Consider the following 12,871-nt stretch of genomic DNA (forward strand, 5'->3'; position numbering starts at 1 on the left):
CCCCACCCACCTACTGGCCCCCACCCTTTGGCCTTTGCCTCCCAGCAATTTACCTCCTTGCAGCAAGCAGCAAGAAGAAACAGCCCATTTCAGCTTCAGCACAGCCTAATTAGCACAAGTTGCACAGAGCTGCTAAAAGGCAGGAGTGGCTCCTCAGGAGGAGGTCTCCTCGAGAGTAAGGCTTGGGGCTAATTGGCCACTCCCTTAGCCTATTTAAGGAGAAACGCCGACTGAAGCAATTTGCAGGGAACAACTTAGTTCACATACCTTCATGTCTTGTCTTGCTTACCTTATCAGCTTTCTGCAAATTGCTTCTGGGCATTCTGCCAACCATAGTAAGCTTTCAGTTATTATTCTTTGAATTCTTGGCGGCTGTTAATGCAATTAATTAACAGCTGTTGTTGTAAAAGACTGGTTTATTCAGTAAACTAAGGTTTGAACAGACTTTGTGTGTGCTGCGTTCTTTGGGGTCCGTAGCTGGGGCAGAACAGTAAATCCTCCTACACAGGGGCATGATACCTCATCGGTACATCTCTTTCTCCACGAGCTGAAGGAAAACTGGATTGTACTATATATACACCATTCTGATCATTTCAGTGGTGGGTTGCCCCCAGTTCGGACCGGTTCGCAAGAACCGGTAGTAAAACTGGCGGGAGGCTCCGCCCACTGACCCGGACGTCATCATAAGTGATCTGCGCATGCACAGAAGAGGGTGCAGGTGGGGAGGGGGGGCGTGATGCAAACCGGTAGTAAAGGTAAGTAGAACCCAGCCCTGGATCATTTCCTCCAAAAAAACATGGAAGCCATAGTTTAAAAGGGACATTGAGGATTCTATTATAGATGTGTCACAATCACTGGATTCTATGCAGAGAGCAAGTCATCCACTTTATACTCCCACAACTTGGGTAGGAAGACATTGGACAATTCAACTGTACAGGAAGTTCTCAACTTACAACCACAACTGAGCCCCATATTCCTGTTGCTAAGCGAGACAATTGTTAAGTCAGTTTTGCCCCATTTTACAACCTTTTCTTGCCACAATTGTTAAGTGAATCACTGCAGTTGTTAAGTTAGTAACAGGGCTGTTAAGTGAATCTGGCTTCCCCACTGACTTTGCTCATCAAAAAGTTGCAAAAGGGGATCACATAGCTATGGGACACTGCAACCGTCATAAATGTGAACCACTTGCCAAGCATTCAAATTTTGAGCAGTCATAAGTGTGGGGAAATAGTCATAAATTGCTTTTTGCAATGTCGTTTGAATGGTCAATTAAATGAATGGTTGTAAGTTGAGAAAGAACGGTATTATCTATCCATATGAGATCTTGGATAGTACCAACTGGTTTTATCATCCATCAGCTACAGACCAAGAAGAAAGCTCTGTGGAGGACCCAAGGAGATGCCTTCTTCAAAGACTCACAGTTGGGTAATCAATGTCATAGTACAGAACACTTTTAAGGCAAGACACCAGAGGTGGGTTTCAGCAGGTTCTGACCAATTCTGGAGAACCGGTAGCGGAAATTTTGAGTAGTTCGGAGAACCGGTAGTAAAAATTCTGACTGACCAACCCCCATCTATTCTCTGCCTCCCACGTCCAACTTGATTGGGAGCAAATGGGGATTTTGCAGTATCCTTCCCTGGATTGAGGAGGGAACGGAGATTTTGCAGTATCCTTCCTCTGCCATGCCCACCAAGCCACACCCACAGAACCAGTAGTAAAAAATTTTGAAACCCACCACTGCAAGACACTATGTATAAATCCATGTTGTTGAGCCATAATGTATGTTCCCCTTCCTTTAAAAAAAACAACAACCAGATTTGTAGGGGTGAAGGACAGGATATTTCCTAAAACAGATTATTTCAGCCTTGCGCATTTTAAACAAAGCAAGAATATATGAAGCGTATATAAACAGTGGTGGGATTCTACTGGTTTGGACCAGTTCGGGTGAACTGGTAGCTCCGACGATCAGCTGGGAGCGAACCAGTTCTCCCTGATGATCAGATGGGCCCACCCACCCGCCCGCCCGCGCTATTTTCCTACCTTTATCTCCTCAGCTGATTTGCGCGGCAGAGCCGATTGCCACACAAATCAGCTGTGTTACTCTCCGAAGAAACCCGGAAGTGCGCCAATCACCAAACCGGTTGTTAAACCGGGAGGATCCCACCACTGTATATAAGGCAGGGGATATATTAGTCAGGGGTGTTATATGTGGAAGATTTAGGACCGCCTTATCATTTCTAAACAGCTTCTTCTTTTTTCTTCTTTAGAATTAAGGAGGTGGCAGGAATGGCGTAGGCTTTAAATGTAGAGATGGTGGCTGGGTTCCTATTACAATCTAACCTCTAAAACTGGGTTAACAAACCAAGTTAACCCAGCTTTAGAACTGAAATGTTGCAGAAACTCAGCCATTAGTTTGCATTGTAGTATGGCTTAATAGTATGGCCTGATTTACAGAAAGTTAGCAGCTGGGATCCTACTATTTTCTGCATCCCATTTTAGTCTGGTTTGGTTTGTGGTTCAAACCGAAGCAGTGGGTACTTAGAGAGCACATTGAGGCCCACTGGCCCACACACCACACTTTGTCAAACCAGCAGTAGAAAATAACACCTCCCTTCCAATTAAAACTTTCTTACTAGACCACAAAGAGCTAATCTACTCATCTTCTCTTCTCTGGACATTTTTTAGCTTATTTGATTAGGGCTGGCATCAAGATGAGCTAAAACATCTGTATTGCTTCAGCTCTTACGATGCTATACAGGTAGTCCTTGACTTATGGCCACAATTGAGCCTAAGATTTCTGTTGTTAACCAAAAGTGAATTTTGCCCTACTTTATGACCTTTCTTGCCATTGTTGTTAAGTGAATCACTGCAGTTGTTAAGTTAGTAATACGGTTAAGTGAATCTGGCTCGCAAAAAGGGATCACAAAAGGTCGCAAAAGGGGATCACATGACCCCAGAACATTGCAACGGTCATAAATATGAGTCAGTTGCCAAGCCTCTGGATTTTGAACACATGACCACGAGGATGCTGCAATGGTCGTAAGTGTGAAAAATGGTCATCAGTCACTTTTTTGGTGCCATTGTAACTTTGAATGGTCCCTAAATGAACTGTTGTGAAGTCGAGGACTACCTGTAGAACCAGAATACTCCATCAAAAAAGAAGAAATTCTTGCTTGCAGTAAAGCATTCATGCATTGGATAGAGGGTGAGACTAGATGATCTCCCAGTTCTCTTCCATCCCTTCCATTTTATGACAGTATGATAGACTTTAATATGGATCAACCAGATACATATACCAGAATATCAGAATGGAAAACAAAAGAACCAGAATTCCCTTGGAGTAGTTTTTCTCAAAAGGAAATCTAAAGTTTCATCTCTATTAAGTACATTTGCCTCTTCAGCACTACAAAAAAAAAAAAAATCAACAGATTTAATGTTTCTCCTTTGGATCCTGGCGATAACACATTATTTAGTGCAGAGACCTCAAATTTTAATTCCATCTATCACTTAGACTAAACTTGATTTATCCAGCAAGTTGGCCTTCATTTACACAACTGTAATAAAGGCAAGAGAATATTTTAAAACAGGGTGGTATCCAATTATCATCTGACTACAATCTCCATCATCCCCTCCCACTGTTCATACTGGCTAAACTGATCAGATAGCAAAGTCTAAGTGCTCTCTAGGGACATGTTTATCCAGACACACTTTTGGACACACAATTCGACTTGTCTATTGACACAAGTTTTAATGGGTGTGTACTGTTTTTTTCTTTTTGGTTGATGGGGATTTTATTTGCCTGTTTTCAAGGTTTAATTCAACTTTTGTTTTTATAATTATGTTCGATCATTGATAGCAGCCTCCTCTGCTCACTTTGGTGGAAAAGACGGATACAAATTTAATAAATGGGGAGGGAAGACGCTTTCTACCCTTGTTTTTAAAACTGCCCCGTGGTATCAGTGACCTTAGTCTAAATCAGCAAAAACTTCTCCAACTCATTCACCTTTCTCTTATGAATTCATGAACCCAATTAGCCTAGGCCGCTGTATCTTTATAACAGCATAAAGTTTACAACATGCCATCAAACACCTCGTTAAACCAAGTGCCAACTGTGGCAAACCTCAGTTGACCTCCTTCTTCTCTTTCTCGCAATTGTAACCATGTCAATGAAGAGATCTTATATTGGGCGTCACATGACAAAGATATTGCTGAAGAAAGAAGCAGTATGGCCAATAAACATCAAACTGGCTGCTTGATTTATGGTACCCACTGTAGAAAAGGCAAGACGGTGCTTCAGTCCACAAGTCTCTAGCAGAATTATTTAATCAGAATAGAGCAGGAAGGGACCTTGGAGGTCTTCTAGTCCAACCCCCTGCTCAGGCAGGAAACCCTATACCATTTCAGACAAGTGGCTGTCTAGTCTCCTCTTAAAAACCTCCAGTGATGAAGTCCTCACAACTTCTGAAGGCAAGATGTTCCACTGGTTAATTGTTCTCACTGGTTAGTAAGTTTCTCCTGATTTCCAAGTTGGTTGTCTCCTTGATTAGAATAGGTTGACCCCCTCCTCTTTGTGGCAGCCTCTCAGATATTGGAACACTGCTATCATGTCCCCCCCCTACTCCTTCTTTTCTCTAGACTAGCCAAACCCAATTCCTGCAACTGTTCATCACGTTTTAATTTCCAGGCCTTTAATCATCTTAGTTGCTCTTCTCTGCACTTTTTCCAAAATCTCCACATTTTCTTTTTGTAATGTGGTGACCAAAACTGGATACAGTATTCCAGGTGTGGTCTTACTAAGGTTTTATACATTCATCTGATACTTCACATGATTTTAGAATATTTAGAATATTTACAGTACAGTGCAAACCATCCTAGAAAAGGAAATTCTTCCAAATTTACTTCCATACTCAACTATACCAAAACCAAAGTTATTTTTTGCAAAACTTTCTATACCAAATTTCAAAATGGCTCAAATGTTAGTGTTAAGGGCCAACTTAGGATGTTTGGTGGTATCTCTTTAGCCTTATCAATTGAAAGTTGATTCAGCTGATACATTTACAGCATGTTCTTTTCTCTAGCCCTAGGAAATGCCCCCTTTTTGTCCTCCGTCCCAACCACAAAATGTCCTTTACATGAGAACAAAAGCCTTATTTATCTGTGTACAAGATGGCATCTTTTGGAACTGAGCTTTTAAGCTGTATGAGCAGGCAGAAGAGAATAATTTACCAGTAGATGTATTTTTGCTCCTCTTTCGCTTCCAGACGAGGAAAAATACAACTCAATCTCTTTAGCATGAGAGGACAGCAGAAAAGAAGATCTGTTGGCTTGAGTAAGTTGGCAACTCCTGTTTTCAAAAGAATAGTTCTCTGTTTTTCCAGGCCTGATAGAGCAGTGTTGTTCAACCTTGGCAACATTTTTGGAGAGCCAGTTTGGTCTAGTGCAGGGGTCCCCAACTCCCAGGCCATGGGCCAGCACCAGGCCATGACATGCCAGAAACCAGGCCACACAAACAAGCCAGCCCTGCACTTGCGTCCCACCCCCGCGCATGTGTGCATGGTCCCCCACATGTGCCCTGCTTGCATATCACCACCCCCGCACGTGCCCCGCCCCCCACGCATGCACAGCAGAGACCCGAAGACCATCTGGCTGGTGGGAGGCATGAGCACATGTGCAGCGGAGCTGAACTGGGGTGACAGCTCACATCTCCACAGAGAGGGCCATAGGTTCGCCATCATGGCCCTATATCAAATAGCTGTCCAGTCTCTTCTTCAAAGCCTCCATTGATGGGAGTACTCACAACTTCTGGAGGCAAGCCATCCCTCTGATTATTTGTTCTCACATTTCGCCTTAATTCCAGGTTGGATCTGTCTTTAAGGATCTTCCACCCATTACTTCTTATCTTGCCACCAGGTGCTTTGGAGAATAGGCTGACCCCTTCTCCTCTATGGCAGCCTCTCAAGCACTGGAAGACTGCTTTCATATAATTCTAGTCCCTCTCTTCATTAGACTAGGGATGTATAACTACTTTATAAACCCAGGAAAAGGCCTGGCTTCTTTAAGGAGTAGCTGATAGACAGGAAGAATTGTACTGATGCTGGATCAAAGCATGCTGGACCCTTGCCTTTTGGGGATCCAAATACCCCTCAGCACTGTAAAATACCCCCCCATAAAACACAACATACCTGAATCACAGGATGTCCCCCTGTTGGTGCTTTGACTGCCCCTCGGCTCCCTTCCGTCTCGTAATGAGCACGATGGTGGGGTTTGGGTTGCACCTCAATCTGTAATTCGTAGGAGCCCGAATGGCTGGATAGAGGCCACTCAAGAGGTGGAAGAGACTGAACAGGAATGCTGGGGAGAAGAAAGTTTGGGTTTAAGTTAGGAAAGAGAAGAAGTTTACTTCAACATATAGATAACAAGAACAGGCTGAACAATAATGACTCAAACAATCTTGGTTTTTTTTCAAAATACAAGAGGGCTGGATCAATCACTGATTGGCAGGAGATGGAGAACAATTAAAAAACACCTTTGCTTAACTCGTATCAGTGGGATGGATTCTTTGCCTCACAATTTACTAATGATCACTAACTAGGAGTCAAATAAGAACCAGTGGCAATTAATTCAAGAAGGATCAATGATAATGAACAGATCGACTCAAATCCCCGCTGGCTATTCACAAGGTCCTGAAGGAACTTAAAAGAGCATTTTCAGTAGCCATTCAATCTTCGTGTGCAAATACTGATGAATCAGATATTTGGAATGTAATGAAAAGTAGAAAAAGTTTAGCTTCCTCCTTGTCAAGGAGGAGGAACAAATTACGCTGGTTTCTACACTGCAGTGATTTGCTCTCCTCAAATATTATGCACTTTGATTTACTAGGGGAACATGCATTTGTGCTGTTATCTCCAACAGAAGAATATCTAGGGAAGCTTAGGAGAAAAAGTAGAACAGGAGAGTTCTTCCCTCATTAAAAGAAATCCTCCTCTATTGTACGCAATCTGTCTCACAGATATACACGTATCTATGAGACAAATTCTACATAACTCCATAAATAGCAATAGCATTTAGATTTATATACTGCTTTTACAGTGCCCACTGTAAGTGGTTTACAGAGTCAGCCTATTGCCCCCAACAATTTGGGCCCTCGTTTTACCTACCTTCGAAGGATGGAAGGCTGAGTCAACCTTGAGCCTGATGAGATTCGAACTGCCAAATTGCAGGCAGCTGGCAGTCAGCAGAAGTAGCCTGCAGTACTGCACTCTAACTACTGTGCCACTGTGGCTCATAAATAAATGTGCAAGACTTGCTACTTACCTGCAGATTGGTATCGCAGGCATCAGCTGCTTCGGCCAAGATGGCGGCACTAAAAGGATTGAATCTGGCGGTGGGTTCCTTCGATTCTCCTGCTCACAGGATCCAATGTATTCGATGGGCTGAAGTACATGGCATGGCATACTGGCTTTGTGGGAAACCAATGGCGAAGGATCTGGAGTGGTCCTCCATATTTTTGTGGGAACTCCGCAGGAAGGGTCAGTGGTGAGATTGTTCATGGCATCCATGAGACTAGATGAGGTGGACAACTGGGTGTAAGTAACTGTCGCTCCGTCTTCTCTCAGAGAGATGTGGGGAGAGGCCTGTGGAGAAGGGGTCCTCGACTGCCGTGGAGAAGAGTGTGGATGCTGACTCCCGTAGAGCTCAGTGCAAGAGTACCTCCGTTTTGCCCCTGGTGATGACGACCTTGAGTTGGGACGTGATGATGGTGAACGTGGCCCCAAGCAGGTATCCTCCACGACAGTTGCTTGTGGGGACATTATTGGCGAGGTTCTAGGGGAATAATGAGCATGGGTGTTTTGAAACTGTGGACACAGGTCATCACTAGGGCCATTATTTGGTGAAACGCATGGTGAAGTATAAGGAGAGAAATTTGTCTCTGAAATGAAGCTTGCAGAGGAGCCGCTGCTAGGAGGGCTCAGGCACAGCGGTTCTCGGTAGCTCTCAAAGCCAGGGACCGGCAGAGTAAACCTTGGGCTAGCGGTAGCTGAGCTGGACTGATGCTCTACCAATAGATCTGTGTCTCTGCTGCTGAAGGCCCCCCCTGAGTGAATCAGTTCATAAGATGGTGTTATCTCAATCCTAGGGCTCAAAGTAGGGGGACCTGCAGCCTTGAGAGGGTCCAAGTAGCATTTTGACCCTATGCTATCTGGCTGTCCATATCTGCCCATGTGATCTGCCGAAAGGCTAGACAAAGCGAAGGGGTACGGCTTGAGGCCATAATCCGAGACATCATCATGAGGGTAAGTAACTCCAGTGGGTGGGCTGATGATTTTATGTGAAGGAGTCGGTTCTTCTGGAAAAAGAAGGGTCGCTTTTAAGACTAGACATACCACTGCAGAAGCTGAGCAATCTTGGGTTAACAAGAAGGCATTAGCGATAGCGCTTTAGGAAAAGGTTACATTATACACAGACCCCGACTGCATGCATAAGGTAGCAGGTCAGCCTTCTCAGAGGGGAAGGCCCACCGGGCACTCTCCGAGTAAGAGCCAGAGAATGAAAAGAAATGTGCCCCCACTTCCGTGGTAGGTTGTCCCAGGTTCAGTAGTAAAACCGGCGGGACGCTCCGCCCACCTGCCATGACATCATCACCGGTGATCTGCGCATGTGTAGAAGAGTGCGCGCTTCTTGAACCGGTAGTAAAGGTAAGTAGAACCCACCCCGCCCCACTTGTATCCAGGGTATTGCACTGGCCTGGAAATATTTTGTCCCCCCAATCCAGTATTTCACTATTAGCTGCCTTCTGATCATGCTTTGCTTTGACCACTGGCAATGGCACACTTGGTGTGGATCAGAGAGCAAGCAGTAGCTGCAGGATATAGGCTGGCCCAATCACACCATCACCAGCCTACTCTGTTCTACCTTTGACATGGCACCAATTGCCAAACAGCCAATTGGTGCACTGGCAGCAAGGATGAAACTCCACACTCACTGCTGACCCTCCGGATAGCTTTTTCAAGAAATGCACCCATGACAGCCTGTTTCCAACCTCACCCCTGGTATGCCATTGACCACTGTTTAATTGGGTACCAATCTTCAGCCCTCTGGCAATCCTGTGTTTTACTCTCTGGCTCATCTGATTGTTGTCTATCTGGGCACAACAGACAAGATCCTATCTGGGCACAATAGACAAGATCCTAGCTGCAAATCTCCCAGAATGTAACACAATGTTGAAATGTCCCTCCTACTTCATTTCTAAAAAAAAAAAAAAAAAAAAAAAAAAGGAAAATGGTATGATACACCTATGGATAAACATACATGCTTACTTCATCATTTTCTAGCTTTCTGGTTGTCATATTGCATTAGAAAATCAGTAGATCAACGCTACTGGTACCAGCACTCAAGCACATCTAGCTTCAGGTGTTTACGACAAATGCTACCTGGACATGATTTCTAAATGCGAAAGAAGCGGGACCAAACTCAACTCATACAGTAGTGCTTTCCATCATATGAGAGCGATGCAAGAGAAGTAAGTCCCTTTGCTATGTGTCAGGCAAAAGTGTCAAGAGCAAAGTCACCAAGCATATCTTCAGGAGGGCTTGCTCTTCCAATCTTAACTGGACAGTTCATACTATGAAAGACATTCCTCAGCTACTTGCCACTCATTGCTAATTTAATATTGCTTATTCATTAATGTAATTACATACATATATGCCCATTATAGAGAGTGACGCGGTGGCTCAGTGGCTAAGATGCTGAGCTTGTCGATCGAAAGGTCGGCAGTTCAGCAGTTCGAATCCCTAGTGCCGTGTAACAGGGTGAGCTCCCGTTACTTGTCCCAGCTTCTGCCAACCTAGCAGTTCGAATGCACATAAAAAATGCAAGTAGAAAAATAGGGGCCACCTTTGGTGGGAAGGTAACAGCGTTCCGTGCGCCTTTGGCATTTAGTCATGCCGGCCACATGACCACGGAGACGTCTTCGGACAGCACTGGCTCTTCAACTTTGAAACAGAGATGAGCACTGCCTCCTAGAGTCGGGAACGACTAGCACATATGTGCAAGGGGAACCTTTACCTTTACCTTATATCCATCATACTATTCCCTTGTAATAGTCCACATGTTACCCATTATCTTTCTACTAGTATTTGCACATCACAAAATTTCTCCATTCATTTTTAGCACTCATTTTACGAAGGTACAGTTAGCCCTAGACTTACAACAGTTCACTTAGTGACCGTTCGAAGTTACAACGGCACTGAAGAAAGTGACTTATGACCATTTTGCACACTTATGGCTGTCGCAGCATCCCCTTGGTCACGTGATTTACATTTGGATGTTTGACAACTGATTCACATTTATGAGGGTTGCAGTATCCCAGAATCACATGATCACCTCTTGTGACCTTCTGACAAGCAAAGTCAATGGAGAAACAAGATTCACTTAACAACGTTACTAATTTAATACCTGCAGTGATTCACTTAACAAATGTGGGAAGAAAAGTCGTAAAAATGGGACAAACTCACTTAACAAATCGTCCACTTAGCAACATAAATTTTAGGCTCAACTGTGGTCGTAACTCGGGGACTACCTGTACTGAGATTTGCTATTTGCTCTTAGCCCAACCTACCCTACCGAGTTGTTCTTGTGGGAAACAAATTAAGAGAAGGGAGATGCCACCTTGAACTCCCAAAGGAAAGATGCTGTGGTGGATTGCTACCGGTTTGTCCTGGATTGGGCGAATCGGTAGCAGTGGTGACGGGAGGAGGCTCCACCCACACGCTCGGACGCTTCTGCGCATGCTCACGAACTGGTAGCAACCAGTTTTGAAACCCTCCCCTGGAAAGATGGTATATAAAGCTAATAAATAAAATGGATAAAAATCTCAAATAGGGTTACATTAAAGTTTACATTTATTTTTAAACTACCTACTATTTTTAAGGGTATTCCCTAATGAAGGATTATTATTCAGAAGAACGCAAGAATAAAAAACTGTAACTTAGCAACTCCTTTGTTTTCTTCATTAAATTTTACAGCTGCCTCAATCCTTAGGGACTTTCAACTTATTGTTCTACTATAGATGTTGATTTTTTTTTTCTTGCAGACCAATACAGCTAATTTTGTTTTTGCCCATTAAATAAAAAAAAAAAAAACCGCTGATCAGAATGCCTGTTCAGATATGACCCTTTGTAACAAAATTATATCTATATTGTCTATTGTGTTTCTATTGTATTTTTTAAAATGTTATTAGAATTCAGATTAATTTTTTAAAACTGAGAATTTATAAAAAAAAAAGTAAGGGCCTTTATCTTTTGTAAACCAGAGGAACATTTAAAAAAATTTCTCCTGAAAAATAAAAAAATCTAGAAAAACTATTTTTCATGCAAAATGTACTTCTTTAAAAATGAGGGCAATATGTGCCTTTAGGTGTCTGAAATACTCAGCTGAATAAAACCTTTGGCAGATACATAGCAGCCAAACCAAAGAACAGTGCAATGAAGCTTACAATTTGCACAGTTCCATATATAATTTTAAGCAATAGGTGGTTTCTTTCAACCAGGCAGCAGTAGGAGAATTTATCTAACTAGTCCCTGATAATATAATGCATCCATGCAATTTTTAAAAAATATGTCTTAGATTTTATATTTTTCCAATTACATTATTCATACGACAGTGGTAAAAGAGTCTAATGTGATATCAGAAAACTGATGAAATGTCACTACGACATTCTTAAGACCTTATTGAATACTACTTTCAAATTAGAGTCAGGATATTGATTATCTAAATCTCTAAGCATCTTTCATCATTGGCTGGAGGGCTGGAGCCTTGGTGGTGCAGCAGACTAAAGTGCTATTTTTTATTTTATTTATTTTATTTGATTTGATTTGATTTGATTTATATACTGCCCTACTCCCGAAGGACTCAGGGTGGTGAACAGGCACAAGATAAAACACATAGAATACAAAAATTTAAGAGCAGAAGTAAAATCGAATTAAATCAATTTAGCCCAAGACAAATTTAAAATCCCAGGCTAAGAACAAATTAAAATTTACATTAAAATTTTAATGTAAGTAGCACTTAGCTGCCAGCTGCCTGCAATTACTGCAAGTTCAAATCATACTGAAAATCCCAAATATATTCGTATTTTAAATCAATCCTATTTTTAAACTCACTTGTGACACAGACTCACGCTTGTCCTGTTTTCATTGATTTTCTGGCTTGTGGCAAAACATGCTCAAGATCTTAGCAACTGAGACATGAAAGATCTATAAACGGCCACGAATAATCCATTTTACAATTTAGCTGAGGGGTGATTGGTCTCTCTCTCTCACAAACACTTTGGATTGCGATTAAGTGGAGGTTGCCATGGTTTGACAGTTTAGCCTACTTTGATTGTGCATGGCATTGCTTCAATCCCTAGTATCTACGCTTTCGAAAGGATTCAAGCCATGAATCCAGGACCGCAATGGTTATATTCTCATACTAGACCAGGGTGAAATCCAGCAGGTTCTGGCAAACCGGTAGCGGAAATTTTGAGCAGTTTGGAGAACCGGCAAATACCACCTCTGGCTGGCCCCAGAGTGGGTGGGAATGGAGATTTTGCAATATCCTTCCCCCAGGAGTGGGGAGGGAATGGGGATTTTACAGTATCCTTCCCCTGGAGTGGGGTGGGAATGGAGATTTTGCAGTATCCTACCCCTGCCACGCCTGCCAAGCCACGCCCACCAAGCCACACCACACCCACCAAGCCACGCCCACAGAACCGGTAGTAAAAAAAATTGGATTTCACCACTGTACTAGACTGATGGATTTGTTTAATTTATTCTTGTGATGAACAACAGTAACGCAACAGTTTCCAAGGAAGGAAGGAAGGAAGGAAGGA

At 42.9% G+C, this 12,871-nt stretch overlaps 1 protein-coding gene across 1 annotated transcript in view; it reads right to left on the reverse strand.

Annotated features, from left to right (window-relative positions):
* NFATC2 (nuclear factor of activated T cells 2) overlaps nt 1–12,871 on the reverse strand; it is a 180,650-nt gene that overhangs the window by 151,334 nt on the left and 16,445 nt on the right. Inside the window, exons 2-3 of the mRNA XM_070940048.1 lie at nt 7,315–8,347; nt 6,183–6,351 (exon numbers count right to left, since the gene is read on the reverse strand). Coding sequence (XP_070796149.1) covers nt 6,183–6,351; nt 7,315–8,347 — 1,202 coding nt within the window. The remainder of the gene's footprint in view (nt 1–6,182; nt 6,352–7,314; nt 8,348–12,871) is intronic.

Source organism: Pituophis catenifer, unplaced genomic scaffold (assembly GCF_029215685.1).
Source record: "Pituophis catenifer annectens isolate HBS135680 unplaced genomic scaffold, rPitCat1.0.hap2 SCAF_3, whole genome shotgun sequence".
NCBI classification, from domain to species: Eukaryota; Metazoa; Chordata; class Lepidosauria; order Squamata; family Colubridae; genus Pituophis; species Pituophis catenifer.